General features: G+C 37.2%; 1 protein-coding gene across 4 annotated transcripts in view; it reads left to right on the top strand.

Moving 5' to 3' along the window:
- Positions 1–14,301, top strand: part of CCDC138 (coiled-coil domain containing 138) — a 117,650-nt gene extending 103,349 nt beyond the window's left edge. For all 4 annotated transcript variants that reach the window (XM_012737619.2, XM_012737621.2, XM_012737620.2 and 1 more), the window contains 2 exons: positions 2,645–2,783; positions 11,394–14,301. In XM_012737619.2, coding sequence (XP_012593073.1) covers positions 2,645–2,783; positions 11,394–11,559 — 305 coding nt within the window. In that variant the 3' untranslated portion in view covers positions 11,560–14,301. The remainder of the gene's footprint in view (positions 1–2,644; positions 2,784–11,393) is intronic.
- Positions 14,302–25,811: the final 11,510 nt, after the last annotated feature.

Raw genomic sequence — 25,811 nt, forward strand, 5'->3', positions numbered from 1 at the left:
TCCTTAAATCATTTCTCTCTTCTCACATTTTGCTATAAGCAGTTAAGAGAAGCCATGCAGCATTTTGAATGCTTTGGAACTTAGATATTTTTCTTGCATAGCTCTTAAGTTCTGCATTCCATAAAGTCCTAGGACATGGACACAATTCATATAAATTATTTGCCACTTTGTGACAAGGATAGGCTTTTCCCTAGTTCCAATATCTTGTTCATTTCCATCTGAGATCTCATCAGAATGGCCTTTATTGTCCATACTTCTATCAGCATTTCCAATCATGACCACTTTAGTCATCTCTAAGAAGTTTCAGACTTTCCATGTTACTCTCCTCTTCTCACCAGAATTGCCCTTAGTGCTCTATTCATGGCAATTATAACCGAGTCCAAGCTCATGCCATTTGCTGCAAGACAGACAGTAAGTTGAGAGACAAGGTTTTGGGGTAAGGAAGGCAACATTTATTCAGAGAACCAGCAAACCAAGATGATGGAGGACTAATGTCCTAAAAGAACCATCTTAAGTTAGTATGAACTTTCGGCTCCTTTTTATGTTAAGGGGAGGGGAGCAGTTACAAGATGGTAACCAAGGACCTTAGTGAGGGTCTGAGGAGGTTGTAAAACTTAAATTTCTTATGGTCAGTTAACTTTGAATGAGTAGGTTAGATCATGATGCTCCTATAAATCTTTAACATAGATTTATTGCTTGTGTCTATACTTTCCTCATATCCCTGGGAGTTAGTTTGGGAAATGAAACAGTTATCACCTTACTTTTAGAGTTGAACTACAACTTAAATTCTTCCTATAATTAGCTGGCCTACTTGCCAAGCTAAGCAAAAGCTTTTAACCTAAAGGATAGTACCACAGGCGGTCAGCAGCAGAATGGAGCTCCTTGTGTTACGCCCCCTCCACTGTTACACAGTCTAGCATGTTTTCAGTTGCTCCTTCAAATCCTTTCAGCTGCTGCCCATTACCCAGTCCCAAAGTTACATCCACATTTTCAGACATTTCTTATAGTAACTCCCTACTTTTCTGTTACAAATTTCTGTATCAGTTTTTTTCTGCTGATATAACAGAATGCTGAAGAGTGGGTAATTTATAATAAGCAGAAGTTTAACGGCCCACAGTTCTAGAGGCTGAGAAGCCTGAGAACAAGGTGCTGGCATTTTGCAAGGGTCTTCTTGCTGCGTTATCATGTGATGGAAAGCTAGAGGGTGAGAGAAAGCAGGAGGGGCTGAACTTGCTCTTTAATAATGGCACCAATCCTACCCATGAGAGTGGAGCCTCGTGTCCTAATCACCTTTTAAAGGTCCCACCCCTTAATGCGATTACAAAGGCAATTACATTTCAATATGAAGTTGGAGGGGATATTCAGATCATGGGAACTGCCTTTTATTTTCTATTAGCAGGACATTCCTCTGACTTTATTTTGAATTTTGTTGTTTTTGTAGTTTATTTTAATCAGTACATTATCCAGATAGTGACCCATAAGTCTTTCAGGCTATGCTTATGGAGTCGAAAAACAAGTTGAATGCTAGCCATCATATGTTTAGGTCCTTTATAGCTAATAATTTATTTGTATTTGGAATAAAGGCTGGTATTGATTGTGGGAACCTGAGAGTTTTACAGAGGCTTTTTACAAAGGAACTTAACTATTTTAAAGGATAAAATGTAATATTTTTACATTGTTTTTGTGTTTTTTCAGACTTTCCTAACAGCCAATAATGTGTTTGGCTTAAAAACTTTAAAAAGCATCTTTACACATTACTTTGTAATAAACTCACAAGAAACTCTAACAGGCCTTTTATCATGGATCATATTGATAAACCTTTGCATATGTCTGTATCAGACATTTTCTTGGAGGCAGAATTGCTGAATGAAAGGATACATAAACTTTTAAGGCTTTTGATACAACTTTGTCCAATTCCTACTACTTTATTTTCCTAGTCTTATTGAATATTTTTACTATATTGTGTTCTGAATTTCTTATTTTTGCCTTTTTGTCATTACTAAAAATACTATACATCTTGTGGCAAATATATCACAATAAGATTTCCTTTCTCCCTTCCAAATTTGTCATTTCCTTTTCTTTTGCTTTCTTTTGTTTTCTAAGGCTTTGCCTTTTTTCAATTTAATTAGTGTTTTTTTTACATAGACAATTAAAATATTTAAATTTTCAATTAAAAATTTTTTATATATTTTAATGAATCTTCTTCTTTTACATGCAAAAAGTTCTTCCTTCTCCAGTGACTGTGTAAATTGTCATTAATATTCACATGAGATTCCTAAATGTAGGTGTTTTGGTTTGTTTTTGTTTTATTTACTACTTCTACAAAATTTTTTGTTCCTGATGGAGCTTAAGAATTTATTGAAGAAATGACTTCCCTCCTTTCTTTCAAACATGGGATTTCCACTAAATTTTGCCTAATAAGAGTTTGTAATTAGAGAAAATAATCTTATGTTTCATTTGCAATGTTCAATAAGAACCAATGTATGTTTTAATTTTTTAAATCATATTTTTGCCCCAAAGTTTAAGTATGAAAAGAATGAAAATCTAAATCAATATTTATAATTGCCCCCATATAGTTCTGGTTTTATTTGATTTCCTTTTTAGCTACTCCCTAATGGTAAGACATTGATGATTTGTTTTGCAGAATTCTTGCAGCCTTTCCTGGAAGCCTGTAGCAACACTTTATTTTTTCGTACTTGCTCCGTGCTACTTCGAACCCCTAAGCTTGATCTTCAAATACTAGAAAAGCTCAGCATTATTCTACAGAAACTTTCGAAAATCAAGTAAGAACTTGTTAATTTTTTTTATTGAAAAATAACTTCTTGTGATTATTTAGACCTATTTCTTTATTTCAGCGTGTAATGGTGGTATAAACATTTAGGTTACGTATATTGCCTTTGCCCCACTTGAGTCAGAGCTTCAAGAGTGTTCATCCCCCAGACAGTATGCACTGCACCCATTACATGTGTATATACCCATCCTCTCCTCTCCTCAAATCTGCCTGACACCCAATGACTGTTATTACTATATATAGACTTAAGTGTTGATCAGTTAATATCAATTTGATGGTAAGTACATGCGGTGCTTGCTTTTCCATTCTTGGGATACTTCACTTAATAGAATGGGTTCCAGCTCTACCCAGGATAATACAAGAGGTGCTATATCACCATTGGTTTTTGTGGCTGAGTAGAACTCCATGGTATACATATACCACTTATTAATCCATTCATGTATTGATGGACACTTGGGTTGTCTCCACATCTTTGTAATTATGAATTGTGCTGCTATAAACATTCTACTGCAGATGTCCTTTTTATAGAAAGTCTTTTGTTCTTTTGGGTAGATGTCCAATAATGGGATTGCTGGATCAAATGGTAGTTCTACTTATATCTCTTTGAGTTATCTCCATATCACTTTCCACAAAGGTTGTACTAGTTTGCAATCCCACCGACAGTGTAGGATTGTTCTAACTCTCTGCATGCATGCCAACATTTATTCTTTGGGTACTTTTTGATAAAGGGGGTAAGTGATATCTCACTGTGGTTTTGGTTTGTATTTCCCTGATGATTAGAGATGTTGAGCATTTTTTCATATGTTTGTTAGCCATTAGTCCATCTTCTTTAGACAAGTTTCTGTTCATGTCCTTTGCCCACTTTGTGATAGGGTTGTTTGATTTTTTTCTTGCTGATTTTCCTGAGTTCTATATAGTCTAGTTATCAGCCCTTTATCAGATGTGTAACATGCAAATATTTTCTCCCATTTTGTAGGTTGTCTGTTTGCTCTCATGATAGTTTCCTTGGCTGTGCAGAAGATTTTTAATTTGATCAGGTCCCATTTATTTATTTTTGTTGTTGCTGTGATTGCCTTTGGAGTCTTCTTCATAAGTTCTTTGCCTAGGCCAATGTCTATAAGAATTTTTCTGACATTTTCTTCTAGAATTTCTATAGTTTCATGCCTTAGGTTTAAGTCTGTTATCCACCGTGATTAGATTTTTGTGAGAAGTGAAAGGTGCGGATCCTATTTCAGTCTTCTATATGTAACTGTCCAGTTTTCTCAGCACCATTTATTGAACAAGGATTCTTTTCCCCAGTGTATATTTTTGTCTGCTTTGTCAAAGATTAGATAGCTGTATGAGGATGGTTTTATACCCGAGTTCTCAGTTCTGTTCCATTGGTCTGTGTCTCTGTTCTTGTGCCAATTCATGTTGTTTTAGTTACTATAGCCTTGTAGTATAGCTTAAAATCTGGTAAAGGGATGCCTCCCAATTTGTTCTATTTGCTTAAGATTGGTTTGGCTAAACGGGGTCTTCTCTGGTTCCCTATGAAGTGTGGAATTATTTTTTATAGATCTGTGAAAAATTATGTTGGTATTTTATTAGGAATTGCATTGAATGTATAGATCACTTTGGGTAGTATAGACATTTTAACAATGTTGATTCAGGTGACCCATGAGCATGATATAGTTTTCCACTTATTTACGTCCTCTGCTATTTCCTTCTTCAGTGTTTAGTAGTTCTCCTTGTAGAGGTCTCTTACCTCCTTAAATATATTTCTGGGTATTTTACTTTCTTTGTTGCTATTGTGAAGGGTATTGAGTCTTTGATTTGGTTCTCAGTTTGACTGTTGTTGGCATATAGGAATGCTGATTTCTGTACATTTATTTTGTACCCTGAGACTTTGCTGAATTTGTTTATCAATTCCAGTAGTCTCAAGGCAGAATCTTTGGGTTTTCTAGATATAAGATCATATCGTCAGCAAACAGTGAGAGTTAGATCTCTTCTGCCCCCATTTGGATGTGCTTGATTTCTTTGTCTGATTGCTCTGGTTAGGACTTCTAGCACTATGTTGAATACAAGTGGTGATAAAGGGCAACCTTGTCTGGTCCCAGTTGTAAGTGGGATTGCTTTCAATTTTTCGCCATTCAGTATGATGTTGACTGTGGGTTTGTCATATATAGCTTGTATCATTTTTAGGTAAGTCTCGTCTCTTTGTCTATGCCTATTTTGTTAAGTGTTCTTATCATAAAACAATGTTGAATTTTGTTGAATGCTTTTTCTGTGTCTATAGAGAGGATCATATGGTCTTTGTTTTTGCTTCTGTTTATGTGGTGAATTACATATATAGATTTGCATATGTTGAACCATCCCTGGATCTCTGGGATGAAACCCATTTGGTCATGATTGATTATCTTTTTGATAAGCACCTGAATTCAGTTTGCTAGGATTTTATTGAGAATTTTTGCATCGTATTCATAAGGCATATTGGTCTGTAGTTTTCTTTTTTTATTGAGTCCTTTCCTGATTTTGGTATCAGGGTAATTCTGGCTTCATAAAATGTGTTGGGGAGGATTCCTTCCTTCTTGATGTTCTGGAATAATTTCTGCAGGATAGGCACCAGTTCTTCTTTGTAGGTCTGGTAAAATTTGGGTGTGAAACCATTTGGTGTGGCACTTTTCATTTTAGCAAGATTTTTTTTATTGCTGTTTCAATTTTGGTACCTGATATTGGTCTGCTTAGGAATTCTATTTCTTCCTGACTGAGCCTAGGGAGGCTATTTGTTTCTAAGAATTTGTCCATTTCCTCTACATTTTCAAGTTTATGTGCATAGAGGTTTTCATAGTATTCATAGGTGATATTTTGTAATTCCATGGCATCAGTTCTAATTTCTCCTTTTCATTCCTGATGGAGCTTATTAGAGTTCTTTCTTTTCTGCTTCTCATTAATCTAGCCAGAGGTATGTCAATTTTATTTTTTCTAAGAACCAGCTTTTTGTTTTATTAATCTTTCATATAGTTTTTTGTTATCAATTTCATTTAGTTCTGCTCTGATCTTTGTTATTTCTTTTCTTCTGCTGGGTTTGGGGTCAGTTTGTTCATCCTTTTCCAGTTCTTTGAAATGATTCATCAGATCATTTATTTGTGATCTTTCTGTCTTTTGGATGTAGTCATTTATGGATATAAATTTTCCTCTGAGGACCGCTTTAGCTGTGTCCCACAGATTTTGATAACTTGTGTCTCTATCATTTAGTTCAAAGAATCTTTTGATTTTCATCTTGATTTCCTCCTTAATACAATAATTATTCAGCAGAAGGTTTAGCTTCCATGAGACTTTGTTTACAGATGATATATTATGTTGGAGTTGATTTCTAATTTTATTCCACTGTGGTCTGAGAAGATGCATGTTATAATTTCTAGTTTAAAAAAAATTTTTTTGAGACATGCTATTTGGCCTAGGATATGGTCAATCTTAGAGAATGTCCCATGAGCTGATGAGAAAAATGTATATTCAGTGGTTTTTGGGTAGAATGTTCTATAAATGTCAGTCAGGCCCATTTGTTCTAGAGTTGTGTTTAAGTCCATTGTTTCTTTGCTTATTTTATGTTTGGAGGATCTGTCCTGTTCTGTCAGAGGAGTGTTGAAGTCTCTGACTATTATGGTGTTGCTGTTTATCATTTTGTTTAGATCAAGTAGGATTTGCTTTATGAATCTGGGTATACTTGAGTTAGGTGCATAAATATTTAGAATTATTATGTCTTCTTGTTGAATTGTACCCATCTCCATTATATAGTGACCTTCTTTGTCTTTCATCAATTTTGTTGATTTGAAGACTTAGTGATCTGAAATCAGAACCTCCATGCCAGTTTTCTTTTGGTGTCCATTTGCTTGAAATAGTCTTTTCCATCCTTTCCCCTTGAGTCTGAATGTATCTTTGTGGGTTAGATGTGTTTCCTGAAAACAGCAGATGCTTGGCTTGTGTGTATTTATCCATTCAATCAGTCTATGTCTCTTTAGTGGGCAGTTGAAGCCATTCACATTTATTGAGAGAATTGATAAGTGGGGTAGATTTCTGTTCATCCTGTTGAGTGGAACAGGATGCTTTGTTTTCTCTCTTGAGCCATTATAGTAAATGGCTTTTGACCTTTAGCTTTTGGATGCTTTGACATTTGTGAGTCTTTATTGTGGTGATCCATGTGTAATAGTTTTTTTGAGTACTTCCTGGAGGGCAGGTCTTGGCTTCATGAATTTCCTCAGTGTTTGTTTGTCTGAGATGATCTTTATTTCCCCTTCATATACAAAACTTAGTTTTGCAGGGTACAAGATTATTGGCTGGGCAGTATTCTGTTTGAGAAGAGTGTGAGTCTGGCCCCAGTCTCTTCTTGCTTGTAAGGTCTCAGTTGAGAAGTCTGACATTATTCTGATGGGTTTTCCTTTGTAGGTTACCTGCTTCTTTTGCCTTGCAGCTCATGGGAGGACCTCTTTGGTGTTTATTTTGGTCTTTCTGACGACTGTGTCTTGTGGTGTCTTCCTGTTTGTGATGACTCTCCCAGGAGTCCTTTGAGCTTCCTGTACCTGGATATCTAGATTTTTAGCAAGGCCTGGGAAATTTTTCTCTATTATAACCTGAAATACTTATCCGACCCTTGTGTATTTTCTTCTTCACCCTCAGGGATTCCTGTGATTTTCACATTAATCTTCTTTACATAAACCCACATTTCTTGTAGGCTTTGTTCCTTTCTTTTATTTCTCTGTCACTGATTTTTTTAGACAGAGTCTCACTCTGTTGTCTAAGCTAGAGTGCCATGGCATCAGCCTAGTTCACAGCAACCTCAAACTCCTGGGCTCAAGTGATCCTCCTGCCTCAGCCTCCCAAGTAGCTGGGACTACAGGCGTGCACCACCATGCCCGGCTAATTTTTCTCTATATATATTTTTTAGTTGGCCAATTAATTTGTTTCCATTTTTAGTATTGTGGTCTTGCTCTTGCTCAGGCTGGTTGTGAACTCCTGACCTCGAGCGATCCAACCACCTCGGCCTCCCAGAGTGGTAGGATTACAGGTGTGAGCTGCCACACCTGGCCAATCCCTGAGATTCTTTCTTCTATTTGATCTATCCTGTTCTTTAAGCTTTCCACTGTGTTTTATAATTCCTTGTATAAATTCTTCATTTCCAGAAGTTTGCTTTGATTTTTATTATGCCAATTTATTTAATGAATTTTTCTTCCAAGTCCTGCTTTTTTTGTAGCTTCTTTGTGTTGGCTATCCATTTTTTTCTTGCATATCATTAAATTTTCTTACAATCCATGTTCAAAATTCTGTCATTTTAGTGTTCTGAATTTGGTTTATGTCCATTGTTAGAAAGCTGGTGTTCCTCTTTGGGGGTGTGCTTTCTGTTTGATTCTTCATACTTCCAGAGTTTTGCTGATTCCTTCCCATCTGGATCCACTGTTGCTTCTTACCTTTAGATTTTCTTTTGACTAATGACATGCCCTGATTAGTCTCTGAGCTAGTAGGTGCACTTAAAGGGTGTGCAGAATGACCTCCCTGTCAGTAGGTGGCAGGAGGAGCAGGCTGCAGTGTTGTTTTTGGGTCCTGTAACCAGCTCTTGTTCCTCTGGAGAGGCACTCTTGAGCCTCAGGTGGTGGGTGGGGCCCTGGGATTTCCAGGTGTGCCCTTATTCTCCATCTCTATGGGGTCAGGTAGGGGGGTGAGCCTGCCATCAAGCACCACAAATACTGTTAACCGGGGTCAAAGTTTTGTTCTCTACTTCTTGGCAAAGCTGCCAGGGAGGGGCTGAAATGGCCCTACTCAGCCAAAAAGTCTGTGTGTGGAAGTGGGGCTATCTGAGACCTGCAGTCTGGAATAGGCCTCCTTTCCACCCTCGCCTATTCTGTGGTTTCTCCCAGGTCTCTGCCCTCAGGCAGAACCTCAAGCCAGTGGATCTCCCCTGGCTGTGATGCTGGCCAGAAGGGTCCCTGCCCAGGATCACAGTCTGAGCTGGGTATACAGCTGTCCTATGGGAGGAGGGTTGCCCCTCAAGCATGCTGATCTGCCCCTGAAGGCACACACACGTAAGTACGCAGATTCACAAATATCCTTTCTGTGCCCCGGGAAAATGCAATCGGGACCTGGGTGTACGGGATCTCAGGCCTGTCTTTTGGGCCCTGGAGATCAATCCCTCACCCTACCCAGGAGAGAAGTGCTAGACTCAAGCCACCCACTGAGTGCCCAAGCTAGATTGATGTCTCTCTGCTTCGGTATTTAGCCTGCTGTCCTAGAATCACCAGGCAAGCAGCCCCTGGGAGGGCTGGCGGGTAGGGAGCTCACAGTCTGAGTAACCCTTCAGTCCACTGTAGAGCACCAAAAGGAAAGGTCCCATTCTCTGCAGATGCCTCCTGGTGGCGGCTAAATTGTCTCTCTCGGCAGCTGTGGGTAGGAACGGGGAAAGGGAGAATGAAGCAACCTGGTGCCTGCCAATCAGCAGGCTAGGCGGTGCCTCAAGGGAGCTGGGAGCCTGGTGCCCTGTCTGCAAGAGGCTCACCGTTCCTGGTGGTAGCCGTCTCTGGGCTGGTGTTGGTAGGTCTCTCCAACCACTCAGGAGCCCACCAGCAGTCCTAGATGCAAGGGAAGGGAACGTTAACTGCTCCACCTACCTTTGTTGCTGGTCTACAAGCCTCTTGGAGGCGTGTCTCCTTCAGTTTTCCTCTGCAACTTCTTCCCATGGAATCTCCTGTAGTTTCAGGCACCCTTCCTACCAACCCTCATCCAATCTGTGTTTGTCTGCCTATTTTTTTTTTTTTTTTACTTTCTTCTAAAATCTGTCTTTCTTGCAGAGACACTCAGGCTGGCAGTTTTTCTTGTCTGCCATCTTCATTTAGATCTTTCTAAATCCCATACTAGTTCAACTTTGATTATTAATTCCAAATTTTCAATATACAGATATAGAAAATTAAGATTCATGAATATTAATGTGATCTAAGATCACATATTTAGTGATAGACAGTATCAATATTAGAACATTGAGTTGTTTCTGTAGTTCAGTTAAGCTAAATGAAGTTTAAAAACCACAGACAGTATACAAAAGTAAGCAAATTTTAGCAACCAAATGATAGAATTAGAAATTACTGCATACTGGCATTCTGTAATATCACAGGTGAAAATTTAGATAATAAAAATGTATTTAAGCAGTTTGTTCTTGTTGTACTAAAGTGAGCTTAGGGAATGAAAATGAAGCAGACAGAAAAATTTAAGATGATTTCAGTAATGGAGTTTGTTTTGGGAAACTATTATGAGCTTCCCACTGCCACTAATTTGGATTTTCTTGTGAGAATTCAGGGCTATTTCCTCTCCTTTCTCCTGACTCAAATACTGATATAACCAGTTTTTAGATTATATATTAAAGACATGGATTTTAAGCTATATTTTCTTAGAATCTTGCGGTAGTCTAGTTTTTCCTTTGAGGCAAATCTGGATACCTTCTGTCTCATTTTCATAACAGTAAATTTTTATTTTGGTTCAGCTCTTCTCTCCCTGGTCTTATCCCCTCATCTATAATTTCCATCATAGAGAATGTAGATGTTTTACCAGGCTTCTGTATATCTTAATAGTAAATGCAACGGATCTTAAAGTTATTTGTAGATAGGGATAATGGATCAATGTGTTCTATTTGGTACCATGCCTAGCATACTGTAGTGACCTGTCAAATTACAACCTTATTCTCAACTGATAACATTGTTAGTTTTGATCTGATACCAGTTAAACTTATCAATTTATTGTCTTCCTTTTTCTGCAGACTATGTCATGATTCTCTTGATTTATAATCAGTAAATTCTTAATAAGGCCTGTTGCAGTTACCCTGTGATGCCATGAAGTTGCAATAACATTATTAGATTTAATTCTTTTTAATTCATTTGATTTTTTGAAAGTAGTCCTAAAGTACAGGTATATCCTTGGGCCAAAATGTTTTACTATTCAGGGTATGTTTTGTAGCTTAGGTTCATTTCAGACTTAGGTAAAGACCTAGAACGAAGTTTGAACAAGAGCATTGGGAATAGTTGCTGCTGAATCAAGTCTTAAAGCTTTAAAACCACGAAGATGTAAATCCTTTTGTATTAAAGGATGGTACATAAGGTTATTTGATAATTTCTCTCAAGAGGTAAATATATCTAGAAAAGAAATAGGAAATATGTCATAAGATTATTCTAATTGAAAATGAAATTGCTGACTAGTTATTAAAAATAAGGATAGTTGAAGTATTTTGTAGCCAAGTTGCAAGGTAAGTCAATATTCTGCCACTTTAAACAGCCCTACTTACTTAAAATAAGATGATTAAATATTTGACAAAGCTGTGGGGGAAAAAAAGATTTCTCAAGCTCTCTAATAGTGAATAAGGTGCAGTTTTCAGGATTATAAAATGTTTCCTTTTTTTCCCCAAATGCTTTTCTACTTCAGGCCTATTTCAAAAGACCTATTTTAGCATCTTAATCTTTTAGTCACCTATTTTATCTACTATTTTTAAAAACAGATACCATTTCCTCAAAATTATGTATAAGTTATATCAGTGTCATTACAGATAACTTCCCTAAGTATATGTAATAAAATTATGTACTTTCTTCTACAGGAGTAATAAGAAGCTATTTGAACTTTTTACAATTCATCTGATGCTTCAAGAGATACAGAGGACAACACATCCAGAGCATGCTTTTCTCTGTATTAATCTAAATTCAACTCTGTTCAATTTGGGTCTAACAAAATGCAACTCCCTGCCCTCCAATCCAAGCCATTAGACTGGCTCATTTTTTCATATATATGTTGCTTTTTTGTAAAAATGTAAAAATCACCAAAGTAACTAAAATTCTACCAAGTTACCAGTAGCATCATTTATCATGAAAGAAAGGTTGTTTTTTTAAACTTTTTAAATGAAATCTACAGAAGCTATGGAATTTTGGAATGTTTTGGTTCAACTAAGGTAGTACTAATACATAAGATGACATTTCCAGAATTTATGACATTGGGGTTACTTTTCGTGAAAGTATTTTAGGAAAATTCTTTCTTAAAGTTGTGATTATTTGGAATAAAATTGGTGCTTATGTGGGAACAGGGTTAAATCATGTTGTTATTCTCTTTTCTTAATATATTAGAATTTCTCCTTTTGGAAGTAAAAGTACATATTTTTAAACTATTATCTTGATGATATAACTTTTCTATATATTGTAGCCTAGATTCACAAATATTGACTTTTTTTGTTGTGCTGTTCACAGAGTATTTTAGAGGAAAAAATTTTCAAAATAATTTGTTACTGAAGCGTGTATATACAATGTAAGACATTTGCTAAAAAAAAAAGTGAAAAATAAAGAGTATCAAAGTCCCATTACCAGAAATATCTCTTGGTATAGCCAAAGATGAGTCTAAAGTGGCCAGAGGTCTTGGGTGAGGTAGAGTTGGTGAAACTTGGGACTTAGGACAGGATACTGAGGAACAAGAGAAAAGGAACATTGTTTTAAAGAGTCATAAAATTATACATGATTTGTGTTTAATCTGTTTCAGGATCTGGAAGTAATTTTCAGGAAGCTATTGGGCTTCTTCAAAAGAGTATAGGAAAGTGTGCCATTTGTGAAGCAGAAACGGAAAGCCATAAGGAGAGAACAGGCTGAGGTGAATATGGTGAGACTCATAGGAACTTAAAAATATAGAAGCATAAATGCACGTTGGAAACAGAAAATAGCATGATCACTACTTTAGAAAGTAAAATTAGTATTATGAGAAAAAACAAGAAGTTCTCTCAAGAACTCAGAGGTGGTACAAATGAAAGAGTGGACAGAGACTGGCACTTCAGCCAGCATAGGGTATCTGGTGTTTCCAAAGAGAGCAGAACAAGTGGAGCAGAAGCAATATTCAAAGATATAGCTGAATAAAGATTTGGGGGGATAAAGATCTGCATGTACAGATTGAAAGGGTTCATTATGTTCCATAAAAATCTATTCATGTGAATAAAAGGTTCCATAATTAAACACATCCTGCAAAACAATTACATGGATAAAAGCAAAACCAAACAAAAGCCAGTTACATATAAGAGAAGAAAAACCAAGCTGGCCTCAGAGAATACCAGAAGTTAACTGGGAGTTCTGGAGGGAAAGATTTTTAAGACAAAAATTTGTACCTAGTGAAGATGCCTTTCACAGGTGAAGACAATGGAAAGACTTTCAGACATGCAAATGTTCAGAAATTATACCATTTATGTACTATTCTGGAGAAAAGAGGCTACATAAAGATCAACCAACTTAAAGATGAAGGAAAACTGAGTTTATTAAATCAACCTCATGCCAAAAGACTGTTGTGAACACTAAAACCATTGATGCATAAATTTAAATAATTGTTGTAAATTTCTTTATGAAATGGAGTAAAGTGTTAAATTCTTAAAAGGATAAATAGGAAAAGCAGTATTTTGGTAATAAGTATTTGGATAAGTCTATATTAACCTATGTTAACAAAAACTGAGAATTTTGGGGCCTTGAGATTGAGGTAGTGAGGAAAGAGGAGCTATTAAGTATTCTACATTATCATCAGAAATTGTGTCAAACTGTTCCATTTCAATATTACCTATGACAATTATAAAAAATGTGCTTTAAAGAATGCTTTTGGAAAATATCAAGGAAACGACTATTAAAATAAAGAAGGATAAATAGTGTCAAAACACTGAAAGAAAAATGAAATATCTATATAGACATGACAACAGATAGGATAACAGGAACATGAAAAGAACAAAAATATTTAGGCTAAATAAAGGAGATTTAAAAAGTTATAAATAAATTCTGTATTGCCGTGTGCTGATAAATTTGAAGATCTGGATGAAGTGGACCATTTCTAGAAAAAGACATCATAATTATCTTAAGAAATCTACAATAGCAAATAATTGAAATCTTTTATAAAATTATCAAATGGTTTTTAAATGGTAGCAAATCTAGGTGTTTTATAGGTGAATAGTTTTACAGTTTCAAAGTGGAAGTATTTAAAGTTATTTGAACTGTTCTAAAATGTAGAAAAATCACCCGAATTCATTTTATACAGTTAGCATTGATCTAGTTCCAAAAAATTGTCAGAGAAAGTGTGAGAAAGAATAAAGTAGATCTAAAAGTCTTAAATTTTGAACAATACCAACTACTTATGACAAGAATATTAATCCAGTATTAAGTAGGATAACATACATTCTAGAATTACAAGATTAACTTCTAGTAGAAAAATATATTTTGTAATATTAGTAGAGCAAAGGATAAAACCCATACTCTCATTTTGGTGCCTAAAAATATTATAGTTCAAACTTACATTCCTTCTAAAACTTGTTACACTGTGTTTAAAAAAATATGAAGTCAACACTAGTAAGTTTATTGTGAAACACTAGCAATATGCCTATTAAGGTTAGGAATAAAATGAGGATATCTGCTAACTGCTCTTACATACTTTGGATTATTTAAGGAAGTATAACTTTGGGGAAAGGAAAAAATCATTCATAGATGACGTGATTACCTAGAAAGCTGTAAAATTGTTATAAAATTTCAGAAATATGTCCAATTATAAAATAAACATAGAAAACAGCTTTTGTATATTCTAGGAACAATTAATAGAAATTAATATTTCACTTACAATATTAGTGAACATAGAAATCAAAAGAAATATTCAGGACCCAAAGGAGGGACTGCCAAACTTTGCTGAGGCATATCAAAAAAGACTTAGTGGAGACATTACTATGTTCCTGGGTGAAGAGATTTGATTCTATCGGAAAGTAAAATATCCCCAAATTATTTTATACATTTCCACCAAAACTAATTTCAATCCAGATTCCAAAAGAATTTTTTTTAGAAATTGGAAAAATCATTCTATAGCTCATCTTTAAAAATAAACAGGCAAGATTAGTGAAAGAATTTTTGAAAATAACTATAGCTATTTGTTGAGTTTTTCAGCAGCAGACACTGAGCTAACTTTTTATTATTCATCCCCATAATGACTTTGCTGTGCTGAGAGCCCAATATGCTATGTGAAGGGGAGTGGGAGGGAATTTGCAATACTAGATTTTTACCCATATAGTTGTGACTCAAGTTTGAGTCTTCCAACCTCTAATTTTATTGGACTAACAGAAGAAATCTTTCTAGAATAAGTAACATAAATCAATAGAGGAAATCAACAGAACCAAAAGCTGTTTCTTTGAAAAGATTGATAAAATCAAAAAGCTTCCTGTCAGGCTAAGGAAAAAAAAAAGAGAAGGCACAAGTTGTTAATATCCAACTTGAAGGAGGGGACATTACTACAAATTTTGTGTACAGTAAAAATATAATGAAGGAATAATATGAACAACTCTGTACCCACAAATTTGATAACCTAGATGAAATGGACCAATTTCTTGAAAGACACAATCACCAAAACTCACAAAGAAGAAATTATCTGAATAGGCCTATATCTGTTAAAGAAATTGAATGAATAAATAACCTTCCAAAACAGCACCAGGCTCATATGGGTTCACTGAATTCTACCGAACATTTAGAGAAGAAATGTTACCAATTTTCTACAATCTTTAAGAAGTAGAAACAGAGGGAATATTTCCTAATTTATTATATAAGGACAGCATTATCTGAATACCAAAACATTACAAAGACATTATAAGAAAACAACAGATCAATCTCTCTCATGAACATGGGTGCAAACATCCTCAAAAAATATTAATTAGCCAGGCATGGTGACATGTACCTATAATCCCAGCTACTTGGAAGGCTGAGGCAGGAGGATCACTGGAGCCCAGGAGTTTGATGTTGCAGTGACTTATGATGACACCACTGTACTCTAGCCTGGGCAACAGAGTGGGACCTCTCTCAAAAAAACGGGGAAATATATATATATATATATATTTCTAAAATCAAATCCAACAATGTACAATAGGAATTATACACTGTGACCAAGTGGGATTTGTCCCAGGTATGCAAGACTGGTTCAACATTTGAAAAATCAATGTAATCCATCACATCAATAAGTTAAAATAGAAAAATCACACGATTATATCAATAGGTACAGAAAAAGTATTTGACCAAATCCAACATCCATTCTTGATAAAAAAAACTTTCAGTAAACTAGGAATAGAGAACTTTCTCAACTTGATTTAAAAAAAAAATCTATGAAAACCTACAGCTACATTATACTTAATGGTGAGAAACTAGAAGCTTTCTCACTAAGACCAGGAAGGAAAGGATGTCCCTGCTCACTATCCCTTTTCTTTCTTTCCTTTTCCCTTCCCTTTCTGACAAGGTCTTGCTCTTTCACCCAAGTTGGAGTACAGTCATGCCTTGAACTCATGGGCTCAAGCAATTCTTCCGTCTCAGCCTCCTGAGGAGCTAGAACTACTGGTATGCACCAACATACCCTGCTAATTTATATTTATTTTTTAGAAATGGGGTCTTGCTATGTTACCCACGCTGGTCTCAAACTCCTGGCCTAAAGTGATCCTCTTGCCTCAGCTTCCCAAACAGCTGAGATTACAAGCATGAGCCACCACACCCAGTTCACTATCCCTTTTCACCAGCCACTCGAGTAGCTGGGATTACAGGCACATGCCACCATGCCCAGCTAATCAATTGATTTTTTTTTTTTTTTTTTTGAGACAGAGTCTCACTCTGTTGCCCAGCCTAGAGTTCCATGGCATCAGCCTAACTCACAGCATCCTCAAACTCCTGGGCTTAAGCAATCCTGCTTCAGCCTCCTGAGTAGCTGGGACTACAGGCATGCACCACCATGCCCAGCTAATTTTTTCTATATATATTTTAGTTATCCAGCTAATTTCTTTCTGTGTTTAGTAGAGAAGGCGTCTTGCTCTTGCTGAGGCTGATCTCGAACTTCAGACCTGGAGCAATCCTCCTGCCTCGGCTTCCCAGAGTGCTAGGATTATAGGCATGAGCTACCACACCTGGCCTCAATTGATTTTTGACAAAGGAGCAAAGGCAATGTAATGGAGAAAAGATGATCTTTTTAAATTGTGGAATAACTTGCAATCTACATGCAAAAATATGAATCTAGACACAGAACTTACACGTTTTACAAAAGTAACTCAAAATGGATCACAAACCTAAATGTAAAACTCAAAATTATAAAACCAGAAGATAACCTAGGAGAAAATCTAGATGACCTTGTGTTTGGCAATGACCTTTTAGATCTGATTCCAAAGGAAAGATCCACCAAAGGAAGACTTGATAAACTGGGCTTTATTAAACTAAACATTTCTGTTCTGTAAAAATGATTGTCAAGAGAATGAAAATACAAGCCACAAAAATTTGCAAAAGACATCTGATAAAGCTGTGGTCCCCACCCCCCAGGCTATGGACTGGTACCAGTCCTGTTAGGGACCAAGCCACAGAGCTCTGCCACTGCCAATCCCCCACCCATGGAAAAATTGCCTTCCATGAAACTTAGGGAGGTTAGGGGCAGGAGGTGGGCGGCAGGCAGGCAAGCAAAGCATCTGTATTTACAGCTTCCCATCACTTGCATCACCGCCTGCGCTCTGTCTCACCAGTGCCCCCCAAACTCCAGTCTGTAGAAAAATTGTCATCCATGTCCCTGGTGCCAAAAAGGTTGGGGACTTCTGTGATAAAGGACTATTATTTAAAATATACAGAGAACTCTTAAAACTCGAATCAGAAAGCAAACAACCTGCCTAAAAAATAGGCCAAAGACCTTGACAGGCACCTCACCAAAAAAGATACAGAGATGGCAAATATATACTTGACAAGATGCTCCATATCATATGTAATCAGGGAAATGCAAATTAAAACAATGAGATGCCTCTACATACCTATTGGAATAGCCAAAATCTAAAACACTGGTAAAACCAAATGCTGGCAAGGATATGGCGTAACAGGAACTCTCATTCATTGCTGGTGGAAATGCAAAATAGTATAGCCACTTTGGAAGACAGTTTGGCAGTTTCTTATAAAACTAAACATAGTGTTACCACAAAACACAGCAACACATTCCTTGGTATTCACCCAAAGAAGGTGAAACTTATGTTCATACAAAAACCTACATGCAGATGTTTATAGCATCTTTATTCATAATTACCAAAACTTGGAAGCAACTAAGATGTGCTTCAGTAGGTGAATGGATAAATAAACTGTGGTATGTCCAGATAATGGAATATTATCCAGTGCTAAAAAGAAATGAGCTATCAAGCCATGGAAAGACATGGAGGAAACTTAAATGCATATTACTAAATGAAAAAGGCCAATCTGAAAAGGCTGCATACTGTATGATTCCAACTATATGGCATTCTGGAGAAGGCAAAACTATGGAGACGATAAAAAGATAAATGTTTGTCAGAGGTTAAAGGGGAGATATGGATGAACAGACCAGAGGCTTTCTAGGGCAGTGAAACTGCTCTGTAGGGTACTAAAATGGTAGACACATGACATTATACGTTTGTCTAAACCAGCAGTCCCCAACCTTTTTGGCACTAGGGACCGGTTTCATGGAAGACAGTTTTTCCACAGATGGAGGGGATGGTTTTGGGTTGATTCAAGCACATTACATGTGTAGTGTGGTCAAACCTCTCTGCTAATGATCATCTGTGTTTGCAGCTGCTCCCCAGCACTAGCATCACCGCCTCACCTCCACCTCAGATCATCAGGCATTAGGGTCTCGTAAGGAGCTCAACCCAGATCCCTCACATGCGCAGTAGAGTTCGTGCCACTTCAGAATCTCATGCCAACCCCTGATCTGGCAGGAGGTGGAGCTCAGGTGGTGATGTAAGCGATGGGGAGCAGTTGTAAGTACAGATGAAGCTTCGCTGGCTCACCTGCGGCTCACCTCCTGCTGTGCAGCCCAGCTCCTAACAGGCCACAGACTGATACCAGTCTACAGCCTGGGGGCTGGGGATGGCGGGTCTAAACCACTAGAATGTACAACACCAAGGGTGAGTTCTGATGTAAACTATGGAATTCGGGTGATAGTGATGTGTCAGCGTAGGCTTATCAGTTGTAACAAATGTCCCACTCTGGTGGGGGACATGGGTAATGGGGGAGGCTATGCTTGTGCAGGGGCAGGAGGTACATGGGAAATCTCGACCTTCCTCTCAATTTTGCTATGAATCTAACCCTGTCCATAAAAAGTAGTCTTTTAAAAAGCAAAAGAAACCAAAAAACTCCAATACATAGAAAGTTTTGTTTCCAGCATGGTGGTGGACTACACCTATCCTCCATTTCAGTACAACTGAAAATGTTAGTGATATGCACTCATGCATGTGTGTGCACACACATTAGTGAGCTGCTGGGAAAGTAAAAAAAAAAAAAAAAATTCCTTGGAGGCCAGAAATGACAAGCAAGCATAAAATTAGGGGGATAGTTGAGGCCTGGAGCTGAGTATTTTCCCTTGGGTACTTGCCAATCCCCAGTGGCCAAGAGCAGGCTGGGCACATAGGGCAGAAGAGTGAGGCTGGACAAGCAGGGTATAGATTGAACCAGTGATCCCTGCATAAAGTTAGGATCCCTGAAGAGCAACGTGTTTGACACAATTTAGGAAATACCCCATTCTACAGAGGGAGAAAGTTAGAAGTCTGTCTCAGCTTGGATTCTGATTGGAGATGAAATCTCCCTTGGAGTTTCTAACCTGTGGTTCACCTTTACATAAACATGAGGCATGAACTCACACTATCTTGGTAGCCAAAAAAGTTAAGCAGAGAATGTAGTTGAAAGCAGCTGCAGATTTGTTACTCTCAGGTACCTGATAGAAGCATCCTAGACCTCAGAAGTTTCCTCAAACAAGATGCCAAGGAACATGAATTCATAATAAACATGCACATGAGAGTATAAGCCACTATAAGTGAAAGCAGAAATTATAAACAAAAATAGAACCACAATTGAGATATCATAATATAAATTCAATGGCTTTAAGGAAATAGAAGAGAACTCTAAATATAATGAAGAAACAAGAGACTAACAAAATTGACAGGAATGTTTGAAAAATAACTTGTAAAAGTGAAAATAGAATTGAAACTTGGAACTCAGTAGATAAGTTAAAAAGAAAAATGGTCATAGTTAAGGAGAGAATTCATGAACTAGGATATAAAATTGGAAAAATTACTCAAAATGCCCATGGAGAAAGAAAAGAAAAATCTAAATACCAGATTCTATTACATAAAGTGATAGCAGTAAAAGATCTAATATATACCTTAACGAGTTCCAGAAGAAGGGAATGAGGCAGAGACAATATTTGAAAAGATCATGGCCAAGAATAAATTACTAAAACTGATGAAAAATATGGATCTGCAGTTCAAGATACCCAGTGAAAAAAATAAAAAGAAATCCACACCTAAAAACATGAAGTTGAAGGATACCAAAGATAAACAGTCTAAGCTTAAAAGCAATCAGAGAGGTAAGACAGATTAACTTCTCAGGAGCAACATAGGCTGAAGATGACACTCAATAGCAATGCCCAACAAATGGTGGGATGCACCGAAAACAATGGCTGCCAACCTGGAGCTTCACACCATCCAAATGCCTTTCTAGCAGTGGCCAGGTAAAGACGTTTCCATACCAACAACCTGAATGCGTACCACCAATAAACTCCCTTAAAGAAATTTCTAAAGCATGTACTTTAGGAAGTAGAATGATTTCAGAAAGTTGAAGAGGCAAGATGAAATAGCAAACTTAAAGGTAAATATGTGAGTAAAACTAAACTATATAAAATAACCATATTTATGTGGCTGAAAAAACTAAAATATCTGACAAAAACACCATGAACCCCATTCTAGTGAGGAACAGCATAAATGGAATTAAAATGTTTTAAGGTTCTTGCGTTGCTTATCTAGAAGTCAGACTTTAAAACAGGGCTGTTAAAAATTCTAGAAAACCATTAAAAGAATAGAAATAGAGCATATAACTTCTAAACTAATGAGAAGTCACACAATACAAATGAAGGCAAGAAAAAACAAGCATGGAAAAATTAGACAAGTATACACTTAATACAAAATAAGATAGTACAAATGAATCCAAATATATCAGTACTCATGATGAGTGTAAGTGGATGAAACTAACCAATTAAAGGTAATGGTTGTTGGATGGATTAAAGACAAAAATCAGCCATAGAAGACTGGCCCTCTCCTAGGCAATGTTGAAAAGCAGACGGTTATCAGGGGAGGAATAGAGATCCCCTTCGAGAGGTAAAGGAGGAGGTGGTGGTAGCTGCTCCTCCTTTTGAGATGCAGAAGGCAGGGGACGCTTCCTCCTCCTAGGCAGGAGATGCGGCCTCCTCCAGTGGAGCAGACAGCTGAGGAGGAGGAGGAGGAGCGGGCTCCAACGGATTAGAAAGCACAGGAATAAACAAGGGAGTCCTCGCTGTTTGCACCAGGCTCTGTGTATTTAACATGGTAAGGTGCGCCAGAACCCCTGCTTAAGATTCTTAAAAATCTTCCCTACTTGTCCCCAGAGCTCTAAATCTCACGTGCCCTCCTCTGGGAACCAGGAGTAATGCTGTCTCACTGCACATAAGAGTTGTTGTAAAGCTTTTGGTTCCACAGAACACTGGGCAGCTTTTAAGAGTTGTTGCAAAGTGTGCAGATAAATTTGCTGATCTTTTGTCAGGTGCTGCCCCATATTAGGAATCCCCTCCTGAAACTACACGCGTCGGTCCCTTGTCCCAAAGCAGTGGGCAGGACTGTCCCTTACCAGGATGATTCTCCTTGTAGACCGGAGGACGAAAACACTCACTGGACACACGGCTTCCTTTCTCGTCAGGGCCACCCCTGGTTGCGGCTGCTTTTTGGTCCTGAGCTCAGTAGTGAAGGAATAAATAATTACTTGAAACACATAGTGTTTAGAGAGAAGAGGAGAAACCAAAATCTAAAGGAGAAAATGGCCCCTTCAGCTAAGCTCCTCCCTATATTTATTTCTAAGGACACGTGCAAAGGGTCAGGGCCATTTGTTAATTTAACAACATCCATTCAGGTCAGCTGTTTTCAGCTGACGTTTGCACTCAGCAAACAAACAACTTCGGGCATTTTCATCTGACCCTTCGTTCACCTTGCTCAGGTTCTTTCCATCCATCCATCATTTCTTCTAAGCCCCGCCCCTACATTTTCTGACCACCACACAATTGTTAAAAGTCAATAACAAAAAGATAACTTAACAACTCGTACATATTTAGAGAACTTAAAACACTCTTCTAAATAACCGAAGTATCAAAGACAAAATCATACTGGAAATTAGAAAATACTTATCTAAAACTAAACAATAACAGATATACTATTTATCAAATCTTGTGTCACTCAGCTAACTAAAGACATTTTTAGAGAGAAGTGTGGGGATGAATTATTAGGAAAGAGAAGCTGAAAATATGTGAGGCAAACATCCAAAGAAGATAGAACACCATAAGATAAATATGAATAAAGTAGAAAAGAGGAATATTATAAAGATAAGAAAATAAATAAAAAATAAAGATATAAAACAGGATCAACAATACTGAAAGATGGTGCTATGAAAAGACTAAAAAGAGAAAAAGCAAATCTCTGACAAGGTTGATCAACAAGAAAAGAGAATAACGTAGTAAAAAGTTAATAGCCGCAAAGCCTGGACGGCTGGAATTCAGTTCCTCTGAGGAGTGGATGTTTGTGATATTCATAGGAGTTGTAGCAAACATGTATTTAAATTTAAAAATTAAGACATTCTTTCACAGTTTATCTAGGGGCTCTTTAATTTGCTTGAAACTTGGTAGGGGGAATCTGTTTTTGAGATAGGATCTTGCTTTGTTGCCCACACTAGAATTCAGTAGTGTCATCATAGCTCACAGCAACCTCAAATTCCTGGGCTCGGCAATCCTCCTGCCTCACTCTCCTGTGTAGCTGGGACTACAGGGGCGTGTGCCACCATGCCTGGCTAATTTTTCTATTTTTTGTAGAGATGGGTCTCACAATGTTGCCCAGGTTGGTCTCAAACTCCTGGCCTTAAGTGATCCTCCCACCTCAGCCTCCCAAAGTGCTGGGATTACAGGTATGAGCCACTGTGCCTGGCCTAAAACTTGGTAATTATTTTGATCTATGTTTTTTTTTTTTTTTAACCTTTTACCTCAGGATATTCTTTGTGTTGGATTCTATTCCAATTTTTCTAGTTTTCAAAAAATAACTCTATTTTTAAGTCTTCTCTCTCCTTTCATGGGTATTATTTTCTCTTTCACCTTCCCCATCCCCCTCTTGTCCTTGTCTTCTTTATGCATTCAGTGTTCCAATAGATCATTCTGGTCTTTGTTACCAGCAAAGGTTCACATTATTTAAATTGCATTTTTAGGTTTCTTAAAAAATCTTCATTGCAGTCAATCTTTAAATTGTTCATCTTAATGACTTTTTAAAAAATGACTTCCCGCTCTTATTTCTTTTTGGTCTCTATAGCAATTAATTTTTATAACTATTTTTGTTCTCTGAGTCTTCCAGATGGTGTTCCATTTCCCATTTTGGTTTTTTTGAGTACCTGTCCTGAGAAACAGAATGCTGTCTCCAGGCCCTGTGTATGCCAGCAGGCGTGTGGATGCCTGCCCCCCTTGAGGCCACATGCAGGGCCCATGTACGCACCCCTTTGCCCAGGGGTCTCCAGCCATGGGCGCAAGGCTGACGCTGGTGCGTGGGAAAGGCACAGGTCTGCGGTTGGCCCTTACTTGGTTTCTGGTCCGGCCATCCTTCTGATCTCTCTTCTTCATTCTAAAACTTTTCAGTGACTCATATTTTTCTGGGTAGATAATCAGATTATCTACAAATAATTTTGCCTCTTTGTTCTCAGATATGCCTCTTATTTGCTTTATGTTTAATGACCTTAACAAGATCTTCCAGAACAGTAGTAAGCAATAATGATAAATGGCAATTTATTTCTTCAATTTATTTCTGATTTTAAAAGAAATGCTTCCACCATTTTGTATTAAGTGTGATATATATATATAGCATTTATATATACGTAGTATGGATGGATGTGTGTGTATGTATGTACGTGTATATATAAATATATGTATGTATAAATTTTAAGACCAAATTAAGTCAAAGATAATTTCAGAGCTGAGGTGAAAACTAATTCTGTTCAACGCTCTGGGAATGGGGAAGTAGGGACTATTTGCGTGTGGTCTATGGAAGGAGCAATTCACTGGGTTGTTACATGATATGATGTGTAAAGACAAATGCATATAATAAAGTGGATATGCTGTGCAGCACTTCCCTGCAAAATGTTTTCTGTGATGCATCCACAATGGAAATGTTTGAGTCCATGGGTGGTCAGAGTAACGCTTAGAGGTGGATGGCTGAAGCTGGTGAAGGTGACCAGCATCAGGAACTGTCTTTTAACTACAGGGAGAGGGCAGTGGAGGAGAGTTGCTAATTTTATTGGAATTTGAGAACTGAGGTCACTCTGATTGCACCAAATGGAGTCTGAGCTGGAGGGTCTCCTCTCCTTGAGAGAGCTATCACCAGCCCACAATATTGCCCTTTGTTTACTGTTGAGTTATTTGTGTTCCTTGTATATTCTGGATATTAGTCCCTTGTCAGATGAATAGTTTGAAAATATTTTCTTCCATGAAACAGGTTGTCTCTTCATTCTATTGCCTGTTTCTTTTGTTGTGCAGAAGCTTTTTAATATAATCTAGTCCCATTTGTCTATTTTTGTTTTTTTGCCTGTGCATTTGAAGTCTTAGCCGTAAAACCTTTGCCTAGACCAATGTCATACAGTGTTTCCCCTATGTTTTCTATTAATAGTTTTATAGTTTCAAGTGTGATGTTTAAGTCTTTAATCCATCTTCAGTTGATTTTTGTATATGGTGAGAGATAGGGGTCCAATTTCATTCTTCTGCATATGGATATCCAGTTTTCTCAACAACATTTATTGAAGAAGGTGTCCTTTCTCCAAAGTATGTTCTTCTCATCTTTGTCAAAAGTCAATTGGCTATAAATGCATGGATTATATTCTGGCTTCTCTGTTCTGTTTCATTGTTCTGTGATCTGTTTTTATAGAACTACCATGCCATTTTAGTTACTATAACCATGTAATATATTTTGAAGTCAGATAATGTGATGCCTCTAACTATGTTCTTTTTGCATAGGATGCTTTGACTATTGGGAATCTTTTTTGATTCCATACAAATTTTAAGATTTATCTTTCTATTTCTATGAACAATGGCATTGGTGTTTTAGTAGAGATTGCATTGTATCTGTATATTGCTTTGGGTAGTATGGTCATTTTAACAATATTAATTCCCCATGAACATGAGATATCTTTTTATTTGTTTGTGTTCTCTTTAATTTCTTTCATCAGTGTTTCCTTGTGGAGGTCTCTCACCTCCTTGGTTAAATTTATTTCTAGATATACATATCTCTGTATATAAAATTCTAGTGCTATATATATCTATATTTTACATATATTTATATATAAAATTCTTTACATATATAAAATTTTAGCTTACCAAAATAGATATAATCATAATGAAAACGCTTGAAATATTGTGAGAGTTACCAAAACGTGACACAGAGACATGAAGTGTGCACATGCTGTTGGAAAAATGGTTCCAATAGACTTGCTGATGCAGGGTTTCCACAAACCTTCAATTTGTGAAAAACATTATCAGTGAAGCACAACAAAGTGAAGTGCAATAAAATGAGGTATGCCCATAAACAAATGCAGAGCCGGTACCTTTCTGATGAAGAGACAGAAGTCTTGGACCTTTTTCTGTGCCAGCAAAAGGTTTTAAGCGCTGGGCATTCTCCAAAAGTGGAAGCTCTTGAGAAGGTGTTATTAGCCAAAGCCATGTGCTTTCTCTCTCTCTTGCTTACCTACTCAACCTTTCCACCCACTGTGGACCCACTTGCTCTGTCATTACAGGCAAAGTCCCCATACTCCCTTCTCTCACCTCCTGTGTCCACTTGACATCCTCTTTCCTTCCCATGGTATCCTCCTTACCCTTCTGATGTCCACTGTTCCTTCATTTTCTTATCTGGCCTCGTCTTTCTTTTGCCATCTCTCTATAACTCTGTTCTTCCCTAAGTTAT

Source organism: Microcebus murinus, chromosome 3 (assembly GCF_040939455.1).
Source record: "Microcebus murinus isolate Inina chromosome 3, M.murinus_Inina_mat1.0, whole genome shotgun sequence".
Taxonomy (NCBI): Eukaryota; Metazoa; Chordata; class Mammalia; order Primates; family Cheirogaleidae; genus Microcebus; species Microcebus murinus.